Source organism: Anas platyrhynchos, chromosome 2 (assembly GCF_047663525.1).
Source record: "Anas platyrhynchos isolate ZD024472 breed Pekin duck chromosome 2, IASCAAS_PekinDuck_T2T, whole genome shotgun sequence".
In the NCBI taxonomy this organism is placed as follows: domain Eukaryota; kingdom Metazoa; phylum Chordata; class Aves; order Anseriformes; family Anatidae; genus Anas; species Anas platyrhynchos.
In genome coordinates this window covers 100,390,004-100,413,467 of record NC_092588.1, presented here as the reverse complement: position 1 = coordinate 100,413,467, position 23,464 = coordinate 100,390,004, and the positions used below count along the sequence as shown (strand labels likewise).

The 23,464-nt window shown below is 35.0% G+C and overlaps 1 protein-coding gene across 28 annotated transcripts in view; it reads right to left on the bottom strand.

Annotated features, from left to right (window-relative positions):
* SUGCT (succinyl-CoA:glutarate-CoA transferase) overlaps positions 1–23,464 on the bottom strand; it is a 324,219-nt gene that overhangs the window by 252,821 nt on the left and 47,934 nt on the right. For 26 of the 28 annotated variants that reach the window (XM_038174164.2, XM_038174160.2, XM_072033301.1 and 23 more), the window contains one exon: positions 10,273–10,368. The exons of the other annotated variants lie outside the window; for them this stretch is intronic. In XM_038174164.2, coding sequence (XP_038030092.1) covers positions 10,273–10,368 — 96 coding nt within the window. The remainder of the gene's footprint in view (positions 1–10,272; positions 10,369–23,464) is intronic. 28 annotated transcript variants of the gene reach the window in all.

The following is a 23,464-nucleotide window of genomic DNA, read 5'->3' as shown; positions in this document are numbered from 1 at the left end:
AAATTGGGACAGACATCTATCAAAAGTAGCTTAGAGCTAATAGAACAAAAGTGGAGGTGACAGCAAGATAACCAGTTGAAATCTCCTTGGGGCCACAGGTATAGGATTGCTTTCTCTAGATTAATTTACATGACCAGGGTAAACTTCAGTCAGCAAATGCTCTGTTTTTAAGTGATTGTCAGGAAGTACAGTTTTGTCAAAGCAGATAACTACTTTTTTTGAAGGTAAGCGTCTCTTACCTTCACCCTTACCACTCTCGATATAAGTGAATTGAAGTTCTGTAGCTAAAATCCCACTTCTCTTAAAAAGCAAATGTATCAAAACTATTCTGATATTAATAAGGGTTTAATAATAGACAAAGCCTCAGGTTACATTTTCTTACTTCTTAGCATCAAGGTTTATTAGTGAGGGTATTGATTAAAAAATAATACCTGTTTTAGCATCATGCAGCATTATGTTTGAATGTAGCATAGGACACAAGAAACAACATTAAAAAGCCCTGTAATTTAAAGCTCATTTTCATAAGTAGATTTAGCACTTAAAACTTCTGTGGTTTTTTGCAAGACAGCAGGACTTTGGCTTCTTAAGCGTATATACTGCTTTGGAAAACGGAACAGAAGCTACAAAGTCATTCAGCTCTTTCAAAAAAATGCCGCCCTTCCAATTAAACTGCCTGCACACTGGAGGATCACTGCCACTACTGCACTGGAGCTAGGCTTATCACAGCAGTACTGCAATATTTTTAGAGGAAAAAAAACGGCACACACCAAATTTATTAGTATACATCAGTTCTAGGGAATTAACTTAATGACCAAATTTGCATGACGTGTCAAGCTCATTGTGAAAAGAAAGGGCCATCCTACAAAGTAGCAATAAAGTTCTACACTAAATCTTTACTCAGTAGTACTTAATACCAAAACTAAAAATGCCAAACGAGCTTCTTAAACACCAGTGACTCACAGACTGCCCCCTCTGTGAACATACTCACAGGATATCTGTTGTAAGATCTCCCATCAAAAAACATGAGAATAAATATGATTTATACAGCAACTCCACCAGTTAAACCAGCTCTGGATGGTCATGTTTCAGTTTCACGGTGACAAAACACAGACCTCTTACAGGTGCATTAAATGTGAGCAGAAATGTAATTCTCATGATGAGAAAAGGAAGAATGTAGCAATGAGATGTGGGGAACAGGAATTTTTCTAGGGAAGTTGATGCTATGTGAGTGTAAGCGTTTTACATTCTTGAGGACAATATGCAAAGGAGTGAAACAGTTCCTAACACAGTTACGTTTCTGATGGCAGATGGTTCTCTTGGCTGGATAGTGGTAAAGGTTCTTAATCAGGTCTAGTAGTATGGCAAACCTTCACATTGCTGAAAGAGAAGCATCACTCCATTAAAAGCAAGTTCATAATCAAGTGTTAATCCCCACGCAATGTAGCATTTATCATTTTTCATGCAAGTGCTCATTCCAAGAGATTATCACTTCCCCATCCTGCCCTCTGGCTGACTACACAGGGCAGAGAAATTCTTTATTCCATACAGGAGGGGAAAGGGAGGTTGGAGGAAGCTGTGATGTCAGGCTTCCAGTTTTGCTGTAGCTACCCCAATGTGAAAGTGGGAAGGAGCACAGGCCAATCTTGCAGCAGTTGCTCTTCAATGAGAGTATAAATAATAGATTCCCAAAAGCTGTCAAGCAATTAGTGACACATGCCATTCTAGAAAGACGGAGAGGAGAGGGCTCAAGCACATCTTGCTAATGATTTCACACCTGTATAGATCCCACCAGCTTGCCTGCAGGAATGATCAGATGTACCTCTGATTTTTCCACTCAACATAGCACTTCATGTAAGCTTGCTTGAAGTGATTCTATTTTAAATGTCTTAGATATTAATAAAGTGACACTAATCAATAGCTGTAGTTGTAGCTACAGTTTCATAGTTAAGATCCCTAAGTATATAAATCCATTTGTGCAAGTTTATGAAATTCCAGATGATTTTCCTAATTAGATATGTATACTTCTAATGAACTGCCCTTTGAGGTGTAAATAGCTTTGAAAAGAATAAATTTCAAGTTGAATTATATTACTAACAAGGTAATTTTTGTTTCCTTAGGGACATAACATCCTTACTTCTACGATCATATGGCTCCTTACAGAACAGTCATAGACTATATACAGCTCATCTGGGTGCTCTTATATAAGATATTAGTTCATGCAACAATGTAATGATATGTAAAAACACAAAGTCCTAGACTAATAGGTATGTTAAACCCATCACAGAGACAAGCAGATGATTTGTACCATGCCACACTTACACATAAAATCAGTAGCACTGCCTATACAGAAGCAGTTAATAATGCAGATAATTTGCATCTACCATCCTAAATAGATCCCTAGAAATAAATGCTGCAACAAAAACTAGATTACATGAATGACATCTAGTGGACATACCCTTTCATAACAATCAATATTTTCCAACCAAAACTGTCACGTTTCACATAATAAAAGCACACACCTGAGCATCAATTAAATAATGGTAAGAATGTTAATTATTTTTTTATTTGCTCACTATTCTGTCCCTATAAAGTTTATATCATCATGTAGACATGCCTTAATCTCTCCTGTGCCTTACGACTGAGTATTATTCACAATAAATTACCAGTTCCTTGAATTCTTAAGGAAATACAATCTCAAAAAGTTTCTAAGATTGTGGACACCTTACCCAAGTCCTCACTTCTGTCACAAAAAGTAACTCCTTCATGCTTCATTCACGAACACAGGTCAGAAAGAGCTAATTTGTCCTGCTTGTACAATACCTTGTACAACATATCATGACGTGTTTTTTTGTTGTTGTTTCTTGTTTTTAAGAGCTCCTGTCTATGATAGCAACACAAATAGCCATTTATGTATTCAGGATGATTATGTCTGGAGTCACTGCACATGACGCTGTACATGGGTTTCTGAGATCTCTTTCAGACTGTTTAAACATGTTTATACAAACGTCTGCAGTGCGTTGTTATACAATGATTGTGAAAAGCACTTTCCTGAGAACAAAAGCGAAGTTTATTCTTCTGCTCTGGATCTAACAAGCAGATTAAAGGAAAACAGTGATTCAGTTGCAATCGATATCTCCCCTACAAGCCCACTGATCATATTTTATCCCTTTCCAGCCAGCAATAATGTGAAAAGAGATCTTCTGATCAGGGCTCTGCTATGCTTCCCTTTCTAAAGATTACAATTTGACATGGATATACCTACCCACAATGTTCAGTAATCCTGCAATACCTCTGTAGACTAACCATGCTGCTGTAATACAAACTAGATCCCTCACATAGCAATGGAGAAAACAAGGAACCAAAGAGGAGACAAATATGTATACTAAATGACTCTGAATGCCAGTAAACCCATGTTTTGATCCTAGACGACTTCTCATGAAACACGGGCAAGTGACAGACTAAAGATCTTAATGTACACCCAGTTTAAATGACTAAATATGAGTTCAAGGTACAGAAATGTTCTGTGACAAATGTTCTGACAAAAAAATAGCCTTGCAAAACAGTCCTGTGACATTTCCCTGGAGGAGATGAAAAATGAGACAGTATTAACTATCAGCTATCATTCCTAAACAATAACGATGATTATCCAAAGCTATTTTGCAAATTCAAAGTATTGCATACTCATTAAAAATACCTTGCAGGCATTCCTTAAACCAGAAAGATACAGGATGATTTTCTTCATGGAAGAAAAAAAAAGTTTCAGGTTTTAAATTAAAAATGTATTTCGTTTCCATCTGAAAAGTACCTGTATACAGGTAAGAAACTGTCTATAATAATTAGATACAAGCTTTGTTAAAGTGGTATGTCTGTGACAGGATGGGATATATATGAATGAAGTTATAACACCACTTCACATCTCACATCATACACCAAGCACATGTCTAAAACTGCCCAAGGCAAACCTACTGATTTCCTTTCCAGACAGCAGCTCTGCTCGAGAGAGGCTTGACAACTCATTGAAGGACTATTACCAGTAAGGTTACAGTATAATGTCATCAGTTTTGAATAACTGGAATTCATTCCCCATAAATGGGAACTTTTCTACACTGCATCCCACAGATGATTATTATACCTTTGCATTGACTAAAATAACAAGGAAACAGAATTCTTATTTCAGTGCTTCCCACCAAGGAAAGGGCCAACTGTGGTCCCCTATCATCACAATAAAACTAAAACATTTGTGTAGTAAGTAGTTTAAAAGGAAAAAAAATGCCAAATACACTTTTTGTTTTCTTGTTTTACAGGATCCAGGATGACACAGGCCTTTCTGGTTTTCTCTGTATCTTGTAAGATAAAGATAGAAGGGAAATGGCTGTTAAAAAAAAAAAAAAAAGTAGGTATGTAGTTCAAGGATATACAGTAGGTCACCAAAATATCCAGGAGACCGGGTATTCATCATATAGAATCATTCACTTTGGAAAAAGACCTCTAAGATCATCTAGTCCAACGTTTAAACTAGCATTAACAAGTTAACCACCTAAACCATGCTAAGTTCTACATCTACAAATGTCTTGAAGACCTCCAGGGACAGTGACACAACCACTACCCTGGGCAGCCTATTCCAAAGTCACACAACTCCTTCAGTAAAGAAATTTCTCCTGATATCCAACCTAAACTACCCCTGGTGCAACTTGAGGCCATTTCCCTCACTTGGTCTTATCACTTGGTGCTTGGGAAAAGAGCCTGATCTCCACCTCACTACAACCTTCTTTAAGGTAACTGTAAAGTCCAATAAGATCTCCCTTGAGCCTTCTTTTCACCAAGCTAAATTATCCCAGCTCCCTCAGCTGCTCCTCATAAGACTTATTCTCTAGACCCTTCACCAGCTTTGGTGCCTTTCTCTGGACATGAATTGATATAGGTATCTTGAGGACAGACAAACTGTTCTTTGGAATCTGAAACCATACAGCGGAGAGAACTAATTTTGCTGCTTGAGAGCACAAAGTTTCTATCCAGTCTATCTGTGAATTTTCATATAACACGGGCAATGCTTTCAGCAGTGAGAGTTCATTACTCAGAACAGCATAGGACAACGGGCCCCCAAGGCAGTTTGAAAAGTCCAGATAAAAATTATGTTGATGAGGTTCAGACAGTAAGAAGGGTCATCTTGCATTTCTCCTAGATTGAGCAAACAATAAAGATCTTCCATAAAATAAGTCCTACGCTGATTTTACAAAGAGAATTTTACACATAAAACAAAACTACAAAAATAATCCAAGTTCCATTCTTTGTTGATTTTGGTTCCAAGACACATTAACTGCAGAAGTTTTCCAATAAAACCAAATCAAGACAGGAAAAAAAATGACCACATATGTACATTCTTGTGTGGAATAAACAGCATGAAATTTCTGAATGATTGACAAAACTTTTTTACTGAGAAAAAAAAAATAATAATTTTTTTACAGCTTAATTTTTTTTTTACACTACAAAAAGTAGATGATCATGAGAAGTTCTGTGAGATTCTCCAGAGCCATATTAGGAAAATTGGTACACATATGCACCAATGAAAAGCACCTCTGCCAGATCAGTTGGGCAAGAATGAAGGAAATGTTATGCCTAGCACAACAAAGGGCTGATTCTTAGAGAATCTCAGTGATGCTCTAATACAAAAAAAAAACATTAATGTTGGTTGTAATTAATTATGACAGTGCACAGGCACAGAAAAGATAATTGAATAAAATAATTTATTTCCTGTCTTGTGATTTCACTTTCTGTGCAGAATGGTCGTGCCCTTTGCATATTCTGAAAATATGATGTATATTTGAGAAGTCCCTGTTAGTACTAGGAATAAACTTGGAACAGTAGTAATATATTCATGGGAGACAATTTTGGGAGGCAAGGTGGAGAAGGTGTCTGGAGAAGAGAGATTTGTAAGAGATTGGTCTCTCGGTTTTCAGACCAACTTTTACCATTATGACCTGAAAGCAAACAGCCCTGTACCTTTAGCTAAAAGTTTGTATCTGAAACTACTGCCTAGTTGTCCGAGTTGCTGATGGAAAGGTGATAAGCTGCCACAGGAAACAACCTGTAAACACGCAGGTTATGAAATACTCAGGAGAATTTGTCTGTTCCCAGTGGTCCAACTATAAGATAAAAAGTGAGTGTCTAGATCTCAGGCATGATACAGGTAAGATAGCTACATTGGTGAAACCATGAGAATGAGGAAAGACCTTATCACCCCAGATGAAAGACAGTAACATGACTTTACCTCTCTGCACAATTATGTAAACCGGATGCTTTTAAGCTCTTGATTTCCTTGGGATAATCATGGAACAGCTGTAGCTAAACAACCTGTCTCATTATAGGAACTTGTTTAAAAAAAATGTACTAATTACATTTAAGATACAGACCAGAACCCAAGGTTTGTGTTTTAACATCTGAAACTAAGCAAATTGGGATCTGGTTACACGCAAGATATTGTTCCTGTATGATCACAGGAGTGGCCTATTCCAACTACACCTTTCTGACTGAAAAGAGATTTGCTTTTAGATAGTAGATAGTTTTAGAAGTAGATACTTTCTCATGAAGGGTTCAGCACTCTAAAATTTACTTCTGACTTCTGTTGACAAGAATCCAGCTTTCTTCACCTTTGTGGCATATTATAAAGTTCACCTCCATCGGCAAACTTGGCAAACTATTATATACTGACTGCTTTACTGGTGCAATGAAAGAAATCATGCACTGAAAAGAAGTTGAAATTCTTCCTTGTCAGAGAAGGTGATGAGCAAACAGAACTGAAAACTCAGACATTTCATATGGTTATGCCACAAAGGGAGCACACTATCAGAAAATGAGAAAAAACTTATAAGGGTATGAAAGTCCTTGTGCAGCAAACTTTACATCACTTTTCTTAAGGGTTTGTTACTTGGACTAGAAATAGGTTTTCAAAGGGGCTACATATCTTGGTAGTTTGGGGAAAGAAAATCTAGCTGAAAACTTAGCCATTTGAAGCCATTTGCAAACAGGATATTCTGGCCAAAAGTATGAAATTGAAGCTTAATGAAAAAAAATTACAATAGTTTTCAGTATATAATGCTGACTGCATTTAACAGAGCACTAGAACACTTACCACAATTAAAAGCAAAATAAAGTACTAATTATGTGCATATTTAAGATGTTTTCAACTTGTAGTCTTTATTAATTTTTCATCAGTCTCTGATCAGACTTCTTTCACAAAAAAGATCACAGAATCATAGAACGATTTGGATTGGAAGGGACCTTCAAGACCACCCAGTTCCAACCCCCCTGCCATGAGCAGGGACACCTCCTACTAGACCAAGTTGCTGAAAGCCCCATGCAGCCTGGCCTTAAACACTTCCAGGGATGGGACATCCACAGTTACTCTGGGCAACCTGTTCCAGTGCCTCACCACCCCCACAGTGAAGAATTTCTTGCTAATATCTAGTCTAAATCTCCTCTCTTTTAGTTCTAAACCATCCCTTTTTCCCCAGAGGGGAAGAAATCACCTCCTTTGACCTAGTAGTCGTGCTTCTTTTGATGTAGACATCATAAATCATATATATTTCGTCATTTTAATATCTATAAAAGGATCTCCCATGATTACTCTCTATCACTTCAAAGTTCCACCAAGGTGGAAGCTCAAAATACAGCAAGGGGCCTTAAGAAGAAAAGAACAGTTTGCTACCACATGCTTGTTCTAAGTTACACGCAAGTTCAATTTTAGGAAATATAATTTTTATTATTTCAACAAATTATATTTTAGTTGCACAAAATACCTTAAAACAAACATTTTTCATAACAAAAAATAGCATTATGATAGTCACATATTACTTTTTTAAGTGAAAGTGTATATTTAGTAACTGTAATGGTATGAAACTCAGGTTTCTGAGTTTTATTCTAAGCTATATTGCACATGAACTATGGAAACAGCTATAAAAGCAATACAATTGCAATGATGCAAGCTAATTCAAGTTTCTAAACAGCTTTGCACTCTAATGATAGCTTATGCTAGTAAAGTGAGAAAAACTCTAGAAAACAAATACACTTTACTGTTGCTGTCAAAATCATAACCAGGTTAGCTGATGGAAAGTTTGCAGATGAGCCACAAAAACACACACAAAGCTCCACCCACTATAAACCTATCCTAATCACTGGTTTATGAACTAGAAAATTAAGACTGTTTGTAATATTGAAGTAATATTTATAATACCTACTGCAGAAACAGCCTACAGAAACACAGAAACCGTGGTTTAGATAGGATTATTACAAAAAAAAAAATTAAAAAAAAATTATTTACATATTGATTAATGTTGATTAAACCAGAACAAAAAAATCTCAACTAATTTTGTATATCTGGAGAGCTGTCAATGAAAAAAAGAAACAATGGATACCAATGTATCCATATGTAAGACATATCCATGTCTTTTGTATGCTTTTCTTCTCATTTTGACTGTGGAAAAACAAAAGCAAAAAGGTGCTAAAGAATGCAAGTTTCATTTATTCATCCAAATGCAGTAGGGTGAAGATAAAATGTTTTGTTTAGTCAGGTTTTTGGTTTTGCTTATAGAAACTAAAGACACTTAGATCTGTTTTGTACTTTCAACATACCAAAGTTCAAAAAGGGTTGCACCAAAAGGTCACATTACAGAAACACACCCAAATACAACTACTTGTGTAGCAGATGCCTGGTTAGGCTGGGTCACGTTGCACTACAGAGCTCTACACACTGTTGGTCCTACAAAATATGGCCATCTCGCGCCGCAGACTAGAGCAGCTCTGGCTGTGCTGCTCTACACCTGAGATGAGAATACTGCAGGAACAAACAGCTGCAACATCTCCCCATCAGTCTCAGAGATAATTTGCAATCTATTCTAGCTAGTCCAGAAATTGATGGTTGACTATGCAGAAGCACATACTTAAATAAAATAAAAATCAACAAACACACAGACACAAAAAAAAAAAAGTCTCCTAGCTCAAATATACAAAGCTTTTACAAAAACAATTGATGTTTGTTGTAGACCTGAGGAGATCTGCTATAATTTTAGCTATGGATAACGTTCTGTATAATATATATTTATGTATATTATAATATACATATATATGTATGCAATATAGATATATATATGTACGTAATATATGTGTATATATATATATAGCTTACACTTAGAAGATTTTTGCTTCAGAATTTCTACAGCCACTAGTAGAAAATCCTTTAATAAAAGAATGATCACCACCACCTCCAGCACTGGGAAGTAAATATACATTGAGTTCCTCTCATTCTCTAACGATAAGGGAGACAGTAAAGCAAATGAGTGGTGTTTAGATGCTAGTTGTCCCAGACAAATGCTGGGAACTGTCCCTATCAGGATTGAAAGGACTCCGTCCAGAAATGAAAAAATCTAGACTCTTCCTAGCTAGATGCAAACATAAGTACTTGATGAGAAGTGCCAAAAATGAAACAAAGAATAGATTAAATATATGTCCAAATCTCGTTAAGTTAATATGACCTCCATCAAGATAACAAAATGATCAGCTAGAAAAGAACAAAATTGGCTTTGTTTACTTGAAGAGTTTCTCATACACTAGCCAGAAGATAAAGCCTGCAGTGATTTTTTTTTTCCTGTGCTTGCTTATATGATGAAGGTCATGTTATTTTAAGGAATTTCAACCCTTTCCTTAGATGTAGGAGGCTATGAATTCCATTGGAGAGATCTGAGGTCTGGTTAATTCCTTTTCTAACCTGTTGCCTCACTGAGCACCAGTGATTTGCAGCAAACTCAATGGACAATGGTAAATAAATAAGAACTCCCAGACTTTCACGGACACTTAGCTTGTTCTTGTAGACTCACAAGGTAAAAACAGTAAGATTCAGAGGCAAAAGATTTAAATTTGTGGCTAGTATGGAAGTCAGGTAACCCTTAAGTGAAAGAAAAAAAAAAAAAAAGAAAAGAAAATAAAAAAAAAAAGCTTTTCTCTGTAGAGCAAAAAATGATCTAGTCGTTGTGCTAGCTTTAAAGTCATCCAGTTTCAGTGAACACCTTTGATCTATGTCAGTGTTCTATTACTAATCTACTGCTGATGAAGAAATATGCAAAATGCAGAAACTACTATGAACAACAGAACCTTGTCCTACCTAGACACAGATACATTACAGAATACAGCAGGTCATGGGAAAAGTCAGTCAGTTCTCAATCTTATAATACAAAAAATCATGAATTCTAAAAGTAGAATAAACCTATGTTTTTGACTTACCTGGTATGGAACAATACTCCCATGTGCAGTACCCCAGCGTTTTCCTTCAATTTTGCAATTAAGATAATTAGCTGCTACATGAGTAAGACATGCAACCTATAAATGGAAAAAAGTAAAGTATTCAGGAAAGCTCAAGCTTCACTGACATCTTTGTGAATTCTGTATATTTGTATTTGGTTTATATGCATAAGGTAAAATATTTTATGCCACAAAAATATTTTTTTTATATATTCTATGTTATGTATAGCCTGAAATTTTCATATTAAACAAATATATGTATCATGGAAATGTCTGGGTAAGTATAATTCAAATAGTAAAACAAGGAGTGTCCTATAACACTAGTAATGCTGGACAAATCTAGCATTAAACTACCTTAAGAGATAAGGCAGTATTACCCTAAGCATTTTACAGAATGGTCAACAAAGGCCATGAAAATATCAGTGTCTTGTCCATATTCTGAAAGGAAAGGAAGCACAATGGATTTGTGAGCTAGAACTCACATTTCCCGATTCACGGTCACAAGACTTTCTCAGTCAGAAGACTAAGTTTCTGTTCTCTCCTATTCTCATTCTATACATCCAAGCTACAGAAAGTATTTCAGAAATCTTCAGCACATGGGAACACGTTCTGCAGTATTAAGAGGTAGGCCTCAATAAATCATCTGCTATCAGAAGATAAGGAGAGATTCATCAAATTTTTAATGTAACAGAAGAAAAAAAGATTAATTTTCTAAAAAATATGGCATGCTAAATTTAGTAACCATAATTTCAGGGGTAATTATATATTTTGTAAGCACAAATGCATCTTAGGAAAAAAGTGAAAATTTATGATGCAGTAATGCATGAAAAACAGTGATCCCGTTATAATCAGTGGCAGATTTTTCATTATTTCTTTGAGAGAACAGTGGGTGACTATGTATCTAAAGCCAAGTAACACATTCAAGCATTACAATTAGTTATTCAAAAGTTCTCATTAATTCAACAGACAATGCATTTGTTTCACACCGTTAACTAGTTGTGACAGTAAGTGCAACTGTTCGCTTAAATAGTAGGCCATGTGACAATATTTTTTCCAAAAACATGATTTTCTTCAAATTACTCCCTTAGACAGAAGAAGTTCCTTACAATGATCAAAGTGTTTACAACGTTCTAATTTGACTATAAACAAGATACACAATTCAAAATTCAAAAGGAACTGAAAGCCTTTTTCCTTCGTGACTTCTCTAATCTACATCTAAATACGTAGTAATTAATTCAGAGTCCACCAGTAAACGTGAATTATATAAGAATTTTTAGAAGAAAAAAAAAACTCTCTTCTTTTCTTCATATACCCTGAAAAGGCAACATGGGTGCATCACTTTCACATTCAAAGCAAGTATTTAGCAGAAAACCTAAGAATATACAGCAAATGAGAATTTAACTGTTGCTGAAAAACTACATCCACGTGCTAACTACAAATACAATACCATATTCCTGAGAACTGCTGGAAAACGTTTTGGAGTTGGGTTTTAGTTGCAGCTTATTATATCTCAGTGTCACTTCATTCAGCTAAAACGTTAAACAATGTCTAGTGTGTCCCTCAGTAGGAGATCCACTGGAAAATCTCAGCAATTGAGGAAATGGATCTGCAAAATATATAGAAAGGACTTTTCCTTCTGTTTTGCAACTTTCCTCAGTAGCACAGAATGAAACACACTATTATTACAGAGTTTGATGAGTCACAAAAGTGTATTATTTACTAATTACAGATATCCTAGTCTTATTATTCCTGTCATTTTTCAATTTGGGTTCACACCACCTAGTGAGGTTTTTCTAAAATAGCACACTATGCAATGATGATGAAATTGCTAGATATTGTTCTGTATTGTTTGTGTGTAGCACTGTACTGTAGCTGCTGTATTACAGGTTTCACTGATGGGTGAGAAGCATCCACTACAATGGGCTTGGACTTTTAAAGACATAAGAACATCCTATGCAGGATGTATTTGTATTTAGCTTTTCACACTTCGGCAAGGAAATGCTAGGCTAATCTTAACTCTAAAAAGTTCTTTAATTCACTGTGAAGTGAATTAAAACCCAGCAAAACAGAAATCCTACCATATTGATATTGAATACAATCAAGCCAAGATATCATTCCATTTATTTATCTGTAGTCTATGCTATGAAAATATATTTTTCACAAGAAAACTGATATCTTTAAGTATAAAAATATTTTTAATAGTATTGCATATTGCTTGAGATGAATATAATTCTTTTAATGGCTTTTTTTTTCCTTTCTTTTAAAGGCAAAACTACTTGTACATATTTCTCCAAAGCACCTGTACCCTGTACAATGGGAAAAAAAAAGATTTGGAAAAAGGATTTAAAACATAGCACTCACTAAATACTGGAATTGCACCACTAAAGCTTGTTCAAAGGCTTGTTCCAGTAGCAATAGGTTTGTTTCAGTAGCAATAGGGAGCAATATACTGATCTTTTGCTTTCATGCCTGTGTATCCTGCTGAAGTTATTTTGCTTATAATTTTTTTTTTCAGTAAGTCACAAAGGAAAAAGGCTTTCGGTTCCTTTTGAATTTTGAGTTGTGTATCTTGTTTATAGTCAAATCAGCCAACCAAAAGGAAGTATTATTTTTATTATCATCATTATTATACAAATAAACTTCTATTGACCACATCAAAGGATGTATTTTAGCATTTTGTGTTTTATGCATAAATATACTCAGCTGAGTAAACTTTGTGGCATTTGCTTCTTAGTAATAACTGTCTAATGAATTCAGCAGACTTAGAAGACTTGCTTCTATTTCTACTGTCCCATGAAATTGCTATAGGCAGTCCCAGGACTTTTCCCTTTCCCTTGCTTTTCCCTTTCTCAGTTCATTCTCCTTGCTCTCCCCAGAGCTTTACCTCTCACTGAAAAGGCACCACAAAATCTTTACAGTATGTCCTTAAAAAAGAAAATAGAGTTTATTTACCTATACCCTAAGGCTGTTAATCAAACTGCTGAATTATAAGTATTAAAACACATCCCTAATGAACATTTCTACAGATAGAACATTCAGATTAGAACATCCCTAATGAACATTTCTACCCCTGGAAAAAAGTGTTATTAACAAAATAAGTATTTATTCAAATTCCTCTGTACTACAAGACTCAGTGAAGACTTCATTGCTAGAGATACTTCCTGCACTAAGAGTATCTTCAGTACAACCAATCTCTCAAAATGAAGACTGAGTACATTTATATTACATTCTCAGTTAAGTATTTTTAAACCTTTATTTAAAATTGTTTTCATGAAACATCTATAGACCTGTTTATTTTCTCTTTTAACTAATAAGAGATTCATAAAAGTAACCTTTGGATTTGTAACATTAAAGCAGATGTAATAAAACAATACAGACACCTCTGTATTCATTTGTTTTCAGAGACAGATTATGTACTGTAAATATGCATTATCAAGTATCTACAAATAAGCATTTCTCTATTTCACAAAGGGAACACACACCTTAACATTCCTTTCTGACATTACTGTTGGCAGCCAAATCACGCATTTGTTACATACTTACCTAAACCAGAACAAAAAGAGACCTACATTAAAGTCTGAAAAGTTATGCTCAGTTTATGACAGAAACAGACAGATGGGAAACAAGATATTAAAAGCCACAAGGTGAGTAGACAGAGAAAGAGACAGAATTTCAAAAGATTTTTTTCAACACAGCACATCAAACAATTTATTACAATGACTTCACTGAGTCAATGCATCATTTATTTATGTGCAAGCTCAACAAGAGTACGTGAACAACAAAAGATGACAGGTAACTGAAAAAAAAAAAAAAAAGAAAAGAAAAAAAAAAGAAAAATAACATTTTAATTAGATTCTTTACTTTCTTCCTTCTCCAATTTTGTGTCCATTTTACTGCTATGTATCTTCACAAAGCCTTAACTCTTACCAAGTTGATTTATATTTTTCTTCATTCTCTATTTATTTTTCCTTAGAAAAGGCATGTAGGCCTTTAGGAACTTCAACAGACAGGTGTTTTAGAGCAACACAGACAATTTATTTTACAATACTCTAGGGAACTAGTAGCCCAAATATTAATTTATAGGTGTGTAGGAAAAAAATCATCGTAAAAAAAAATTCCAGTGCAAAGACCAACAAGCTTCCACAGGGGCTCAGGGCCACAACATTCCCAAGAGCTGTCAATGAACATTGCCTTTTATCCAGGCAGATAAGGGACTCCCTTCTAGCCTGGAGTTTAGAGCTCAGCAGAAGCTTAAAAACAGCACAAGAGTGCCATGCATTCATAAGCCAGGCAGACATCCCCACTTGCAAGTACACAAAATCACTGCCCAAAAAAGAGCAAGATTTTACAAATTCATCAGTGATATCCCTACATCCATGTAAGGCAGCAGGTCTGACCTTCTTCCGAATATTAATTCATAACTGTTGTCCCATAATCCTCCTTCCCTTCAAGAGCCCATAGCACTATGGCTGCTTTCAACCTGTGTTCTGCAGAGCAGCAAATTCCATGAATGACTTTGAAGAGATCTTCAAAAGCAACCTCAAAAATCAAGACCATGAGCACATAGGCCAAGGCTTACTGTTAAAGAGTAACCCTTTTCAGAAAAACTCTGTGTTTATGTTAGGAGCACCGTGCTCTGGCTGAGAAGGGTTTAGTTTGCAGTGACACTGGTTTCTTTTAATGCAAACCTCCATGATGTGATCAGGAGTTCTCCCTTCACAAATTAAAACTCCTGGCATTGAAGCACCAGCACATGGCATAATCCCAGACACAAATACAATTGTCTAAAGTGGATATCAAATTCTTATTGACAAATAGCTACAAATTTAGAACAGACCTCATAGTAGGTCCTGTTTTAGAGCCTTCCAACCAGACACTTAAGCAGGTATCCATGTCTGTACCAGTAATTACATGCAGCTTTTAAGACTCACTGATTAAAGATATCCACTTGACAGGATAGTCCTTCTTCAGGTGACAGCAAATCACAGTCACAGAAAATGCATGTTAGGACACGCTTAATAAGCTATTAACAATAAGCTACTAACAATAAAAATAACAATAAAAAATACATGCAAGGAGATAAACAAAGGCAAAGGATTTTAAAAACCTATGTAAAGCATGAATTCTCAGAGGGGAAGAAAACTAAAGAAAGCAAAACAGACTTAAGTTTTAGTCTACAATGGTGTAAATACTTTAGTGCAAAAATGATGCCTGAAAACTACACTTGTTTAGTAAAAATAAAAATTTAGGCTTTGTAGAGACACTAAAGCATCTTCACAAAAAAGAGATATTTCCATTGCAGAGAACTGCTACCTGAGTTCAGTAAAATTCAACATCAACAAATCTAATCTATTAAATATTTTTTAATTAGCTATTTAGAGCTTAAAGAGGACCGGGATGAGATTTCTGTTCTTCTGACAGCTTTAGCAACCAGTGGAGATATCATCTCTTCATTAAGATTCAATTAATACTGACAACAGTAAACACTTGATGCAACTAACAGATGTAGGACTTGCAATTTCAAAAACAAGTATTGTTCAGCACAGAATTTCAAGAGAAAGCAAATGCCAAATGGACTCCTGTCTCCTTACTCGCCACTTTAAGAAAAATGACTTACAAGAAGAATTTTTAGATGAAGTATCAGAAATAAAAATCTTAACCATAAAATCTATTAGACAATACTGGCATGAAAAAATAATAATAAAATTTATCGTACGTGAGTTGAAGAAACCAACATATTTTTGAAGGAAGAATTAATTGCATTTTCTTAATGGAAACAACATATTAATAAACTTTTTTCTGAAAGGATAAATAAACATACTACTTCAATCACTTAAAAATGAAGTTAAAAACAAACAACAACAACAAAACACACAAAAATTCCAAAGTTCAGAAACAGTTACTCTATACACTCTGTGCAAGACAGAGTGTATATGCAAGACATATTACTACCTGAAAGGAAGTTGTGCGGAGCTGGGGGTTTGCCTCTTCTCACAGATAACTAGTGATATGACCGGAGGGAATGGCCTCAAGTTGTGCCAGGGGAGGTTCAGGTTGGAAACGAGGAGACACTTCTTCTCAGAAAGAGTGGTCAAGCATTGGAACAGGTTGCTAAGGGAGGTGGTGGAGTCACCATCTCTTGGGTTGTTTAAGAAAACGTTGGACCTGGTGCTTAGGGACATGGTTTAGTGGGTGACATCGGTGATAGGGTGGTGGTTGGACTAGATGATCTTGAAGGTCTTTTCCAGCCTTAATGAATCTGTGATATACAACCCTCAATCACTTGGTCATATACTACCTTCTCTATTAAACTTACAGCTTATTTAAATATTAGGTATTTATTTACTTTTAACTTCTCAGGGAATACACAGTCCAAATGCTCCACTGAATCTCCTAGAGAGTTTCTATTGGCCTTTATGAATACCATATGTCGTGCACATTGCACCTTCTGCCATCCTGGGTTCCTTTCAAAAGACTTCCTTGAAACTAGGGTGAATCATCTGCCAAATTTCAAGTTTCCACTCCAAAGAAGTTTCTCAGGAGAATGAGGAAAAAAAAAAAAAAAAAAAAAAGTAAAAAAAAAAAAGTGCCATCAACGTATTTTCCCATAACTTGTTCCTGGAAACAGATGAATCACTTTAAGAGTAACTCTGAAAACAAATCAGCTTTTGGCAATTCCATGACATGAAAAATTCAGCCAAAACAGTTAAAACTTCAGTGAAGTTATAAAGCAACTAAAACCAGACTCTGATAACAGATATATCAGACTACCTTAACAATGACACTTCTACGATCATTTCCTCAACTGTCTATCTTCTGTGAAGAAAGAATATATATTGCATATTTTACCCTCTACATTTTTACACAGCTTTACCAAGTCCATCAAAAATGTAACTTCTTAAAAGTTTCTTCTGCTACATTTCATATAGATTTTTAAATATTCTAATGTATTTTCTTATAATATTCCTTAATTGTAGCTTTAACTACCAGGAACTTATGCCTTTATTAAAGGCATAAATAAAAGGTGAATTACAACTTAAAATATTTAGGTTTTCATTCTGTGGGTCCTTGAATGTTTTTAATTGATTGTTTAGAAAATAGCACAGATCAAATTCTTAAAGTGGCTTCTATTCATGCAAAAAAACTGCAAGCATACTTGCAAAACACAGAATAACATGCACTTAAAAGAAGTACCTAAATTTGATAATTGAGAATAAAAAAAGCAAAGCATGCAAATAAAACCCAGACAAACAGACTTCATTCATATAAAAGTTAATTACCTATAAGAACAGGCATCAAAATAACAACAGTAGTTTTTCGTACTATTTTTTACAGGGTAATATCTGGAGGCTCCAGTTTGGATGCCACATACACTTTTGTGAAGGATCTGTTGTTTTATTGAATCAGTAAGAAGGATGCTTTTCCGTTGAAAGCTGCCAACCCTCATAATAAGTTGTACTAAGGCATTTCTCACTTTTGATCTTAGATTAGAAACCGTGCCATTTACAATGAAAGTATGCGTAGACCTAACCATTTATGGCACTCATCTTTTTGTGTCCATATTTATCAGCATTAACACTTACACACATACACAAAATAAATAAATAAAATAAAATAAAGAAAAATGTGAGTTTGCCTGTCCCTGAGAAATCTATTATCTGCTTTGTCAGTTATTGTCTCTCCACAAAAACAATGGTAATTTTAACAGCTTGAGATGTTGAAGCCAGTCCATAATTTATTCTCCCTTAGTATGAAAGAGACATTTTTTTGTAGGAAAACAGATTATATAGACTATGGAGAAAACAAACACGAGAATTTCTACAGAGAAGGCAGTTATGTCCAGAAGACTGCTTGCTTTGAATCAAGTACATCGTTTTCTTTGTATAGATATGGAAGATTATCAAAAGAGCAAAAAGCAAAACGTTGCTTAATTTTAAGAGAAGTTTTTCAGGAAAACCCAAGTAAATAATTTTTTGGGGGAAAAAACTTTGCTTTCAACTGCTCTTGCATAGGCTGCAACAACAATATCCTCCTGCATACTAAGCACACAGAAAATAGAGGGAGATGGGTAGTAGAAAAAGTCATCAGGAGAACACCAGCATTAGCTGTAACACTAAAAGATTGTTGGATGCTGCCCATTAAGTACTTCTGTGCTAATGCACTACAGGGATGACACAAGAAACAGATACATACAATTGAATGAAATATTAGAAATAGCACATATTTCAGTTCATGAGATCAATATGCAGAGGCACAGAAATATAATGAACACCCTCCATTGATTTGTCCACCTTGCTTTTTTAAGCACTGTAATGCTGTCTGGACCACAAAAAGGGTTCATCTATGGAGCTGTTAAGCCACATACAACTCAAAAAGAATCATGGTCCAAAGTCCTATTAGTGTTGAGAAACAAATGAGGTTAGTATTACCGACGTGTCTGGACTCAAAACATGGCATTTCTGCATGACATTTTGAATAGTGTTAACAAGTTTGTACACGCTTCTCTGAAAAAGGATATTTTTCCTTAGCAGGTTTAGAAAATTATTTCATTACTACCAAACAGAAAGAAAGAAAGAAAAATAAAGAGAGAGAGAGAGAGAGAGGGAGAGAGAGAGAGAGATTACAGAGTAAGCTTGAATGAAGTTACAAAATCATTTCACATAATTTTCATCACAAAAATCTAGTACTACAAATATTCATTCCAAAGAAGACAAAGTATTTTTACCAATAGCTGAACTCAGCCTTTTAGGTAGAATTTAATAGACTTGAAGTAGATTTTTCAATTTGTTTTTTTTTTTTTTAAGTCCTAAACCAGTGTCTGGGCACTTTTTTATATAGCTTTCACTGTAACATAATATGAAAATAATGAATCATAACCTCTGGCCTAAGCACGTCACTACACTGAAGTGTTTGCAATTTAACTGAAGAGCTGGAAACAATACCGTACAGAATAATACAAAGAGAAATACAGTAACGGCAGCCAAACTCTATTAGACCAAAAAAGTCATTAGTCCAAATTTGTTCCAGAGTCATCCTTTACTTCATCTTTAAAATAAAAATGTCAGTCAGAGCTATCTGAGATGGTCACATTAAGCACTGCTCAAACCTTAGTTACCATTCCTTCAACATAACCAGAAGTCGTAGAATCATAGAATGGTTTGAGTTGGAAGGGACCTTAAATCTCCTTTAATTCCATCTCCCCAGCCATGTGCAGGGACTCCTCCCACTGGACCATGTTGACCAAAGCCTCATCCAACCTGGCCTTGAACACTTATTCTGCTACTGGTTGCTTATATCACTGCCATTTCTTTTGAACTACTAGGGTTATTCCTTTTCTCCTAACACTTACCATGATCCCAAAATATGATCTGCTGGTAATAAACTACAATAAACATCTAGATTCCATTTCCAAAATTGCACTCATATTCAAAGGTCATCTAAATAATAAATTCATTAAAAGAAATATCTTCCTTTGTCTTCAAACTCTCCCCCTTTCCCACTCCAGATAGCTGGCTTTTTCTGTGTATTAAGTGGACATATTTTTTCCTATCTCCTTTTTAGTCTTTCTCTAATTGATGACAGAGGTAGCTCCAGAGAGGAAAATGAAGCTGCAATACATTCAGGCTTAGTTTCATTAGCACAAGAAACAATAGTGGTAAAGACAAAAGACACAGACTTCACTGTCAAGTAGCAGACGAAGAAGAAATTTCCCTTGCAATCTGGCTAAGTATTCTGTTTACAGCAAAAAGAAAGCCACTAAATCCAAGATGCAATTGGAGTATGATCTACCAACTACTAACTAATCATTAGAAATCACAACACACATTCCACAGAGGCCAATATTAAATTGAGTTACTGTCATGTTAGTGTGGTCATCTGGTCTACTTCAATAAAATTCTGGCCACTTAAAACCCTGAAGGATAACTTCTGTTCTCAGTTATACTGAGGTCCTCAACTGAAATTTTGAAGAATAGAGTCTGAGGCACTGTATATACATAAAGAAACACTCAATTTAGATTTTATTATCTTTTCATATCAGAGATGTGTAATTAAAAAGACAACACATCTCCATACAGTGCAAACACACTTTTATACCATGACAGAATATATTTTGCAAAGAGGATATTTTATAAGCTTGCAAAAAAAACTCTTTATTCAAACCATAGACAAAATAAAACAACTGTGCAAGAGTCCTGCTAGCTGGCTTCTGAAATCACCAGGAACACTGGCCTCTGGAAAAGCACATTTACATTCCGTATTCAGTGAACTCATAACTTATCAAGCAGAGAAGCAACAAGCTACCACCACAATAACCTGAATAGCACCTGAGTCCCAAGAGGTATATTTCTCACACAACTTACCGCTGAGGGATCACATTATGCCATATATGCTCTATGGGCAGCATGCAATCACTACTAGTTTCACTTATATTTAATAATTTGTAAAAGACATATCATGAAAGCTCTGAATAGAGAGCATTCAAAGTACCTTAAACAGATATGCCTTCAACACATACTTTCTGGGAAAAAGGGATTCAAATACAAAAAATAATAGTTTCTAAACCTCACCATTTTCTCAAAAAACTAAATGCTACACTAAAGCATAGAGATAGGATCTAAAAAAAATAATTTTGGCCAAATTGCTAGGCTTTTATAGGGTCACTTTAAAATTTGGAGAAGATAAAGAGTTTCCTATGACAAATACAAATTAAAGCATAATAATAAGAAGCAGATAAATGTCTGATGAGCAATCATTTAATATAAACAATATTAATTGCATTATCCTGTCTGTGGAATCTGGAAAAAAAATTACACTCCAAAATTGTAGAAATGTTAAATGTAAAATACTTCTTGCAGATTTTCAATCCAAGAGAAACCAACTTATTACAGTATTTGTTGGAGCCTGGTTGTAATTAAATACAGGAAGGATATTAAAACTTCCAAGAGATATTTTTTTTAAGCCACAACAGAAGAAAAGGCACAATTGCATAATTGGAACCAAATCCAAAACCCACTTCCTTCTTATTTACTAGCATCATCTAAAGGACACTATTTAGATGCTGACGCTGAAAGGTCTGGAGCTGAGAACAGTAAATCATCTGATTTCAACAATTTCAAAGGAATTGTATGACATGGGTTAAAAGTTTATAGATGATAGATATAGAAAGTCTGTGCTCATTGCAAGACCACATTCTAGTGGTCACTGTATCTCTTGTCGGTAAAATCCTAGAATTCTGTTTTGCTGCGGGGAAAGAAATCTTCGACAGTAATAAACAGCTATATTGGGCAAAAACGCTTGATACAAAGACTTTGAAAGCAAGATGTGTTTTAAGATATTCTATAAATAACGTTTTTTAGATAACATGATTTCACTTATCAAATACTTGTTCTACATAGACCAGTCAAATAATAAACAAACTTGCCAGTTGGGAAGATTTCTTTAAAAAGCTTCATTGATGGATGAAGTCAGTTCTATGCTCTCTGTCATTAGCATATTTGTGCAAGTAATAACATCAAAAGCATCTCCCTATACAAAAAAGGAAGACTCTTGCATTTCTATAATGCATGCAGAAAAGTAATACCACAGATACAGATGGGCATATATGTGCTAGGTTTCTTGCTATAAAAAAAACAATTGTTTTTCAGGAATTTCCTAGCATTTATGTGATTTAACGCCTGGGTTTTCTTTCTGTTGTTGTTTTGTTTGTTTTCATAGAATTGTAGAATGGTTTGTGTTGTAAGGGACCTTAAAAAAATCATCTAATTCCAAACCCCTCTGCCATGGGCAGGGACACCTTCCACTAGACCAGGTTGCCCAAATCCAGCCTGGCCTTGAACTAGTCCAGGGATCGGGCATCCACATCTTCTCTGGACAGTCTCTTCCAGTGCCTCACCACCCTCATAGTGAAGAATTTGTTCCTTATATCTAATCTAAACCTAGCCTCTTTTAGTTTAAAGTCCTTTGTCCTATCACAACATTCCTTGATACATATCCTTCCACATCCTTCCTCTAAGATCCCCTTAAGCACTGGAAGACCACAATACTGCTCACTGAAGATACTAGAGAAAGAAAGAGAGAGAGAGAGAGAGAGAGAGAGATTATATAAAAGATACTATTTTCTTTTATATTTATGGTCTTGTTTTAGAATTCCTAATTCAGGTGAAGGGATGTACAAAAGGTATAAGCATATCAGATCAGTGTATGAAATACTGTCAGAAGCCAAAAGTTTCTTATAGGTCCCTGCTGACATAGCACTTAATAAGAAGACATTTCAGCAGCACTTGTGTTTAACACATAAAAAAAAATAAAAAGAAAAAAAAAAAAAGGATTTTTTTTCCTCATTAAAAAATAACTACACTCCATTGAAACCCATGCTGAAGGAAAAGTTATTGTAATGCATTTATTTAACATCTAGATCCAGAATCAACAACAACCAGAATTTAAAGTCCACAGCTTCAGGTTCCTTATCATTTTGACAGCACCCAAAAGAGATTTCAAAGACACGTTCTTTTTTAAACATTAACCACAGAAAAACCTAGCTTTTTGACCTAGGTTAGACCTAGATTATTGCTAAAAACATAATCACTCTAAAAGCATGGATCTTTCAAGAACCTGATTGGACCATAGTAATTGTCTAACTTCCCTGTAAAACATTACCACAAGAAGTAATTTTTTTTCAACGTTATTTAAATTGCATTATTTACTCATTTTTAATGACATTGACCTTTAAAGACTTACAAGTAAAGAATAGAACGGAAAGGAAAGGAAAACCAGGACAACGAGACATTCTCAGAGAGACTCAACTGTCAGTTGCATTTTTTCTTCATTTATTTTAACATGTTTTTTAATGGGATTGATCACACTGTGGTGTTGGGTTTTTTTACCCCATCATCTCATCCAAAAATATTTTTTCTGATTACATAAATGTTCTCGTTACAGTTTTGGGCCAACACCCCAGAGCTAATTTGTACTAAGGTAGTAGGGTTGTTTAAAAGAAAATAACTGTTTAATTTACCCAAGTTTGGGGTTAATAAAAACATTTATTTTGGAATTAGAGTGCCCATGCATGGAATTACTCTTTAATCACTTTTATATAAATCATTTAATAACAGGTATAAAATGAGATAATATCTATAAAAGCAAAAATACAAAAAAAAAAAAAAAAAGTCCCCTT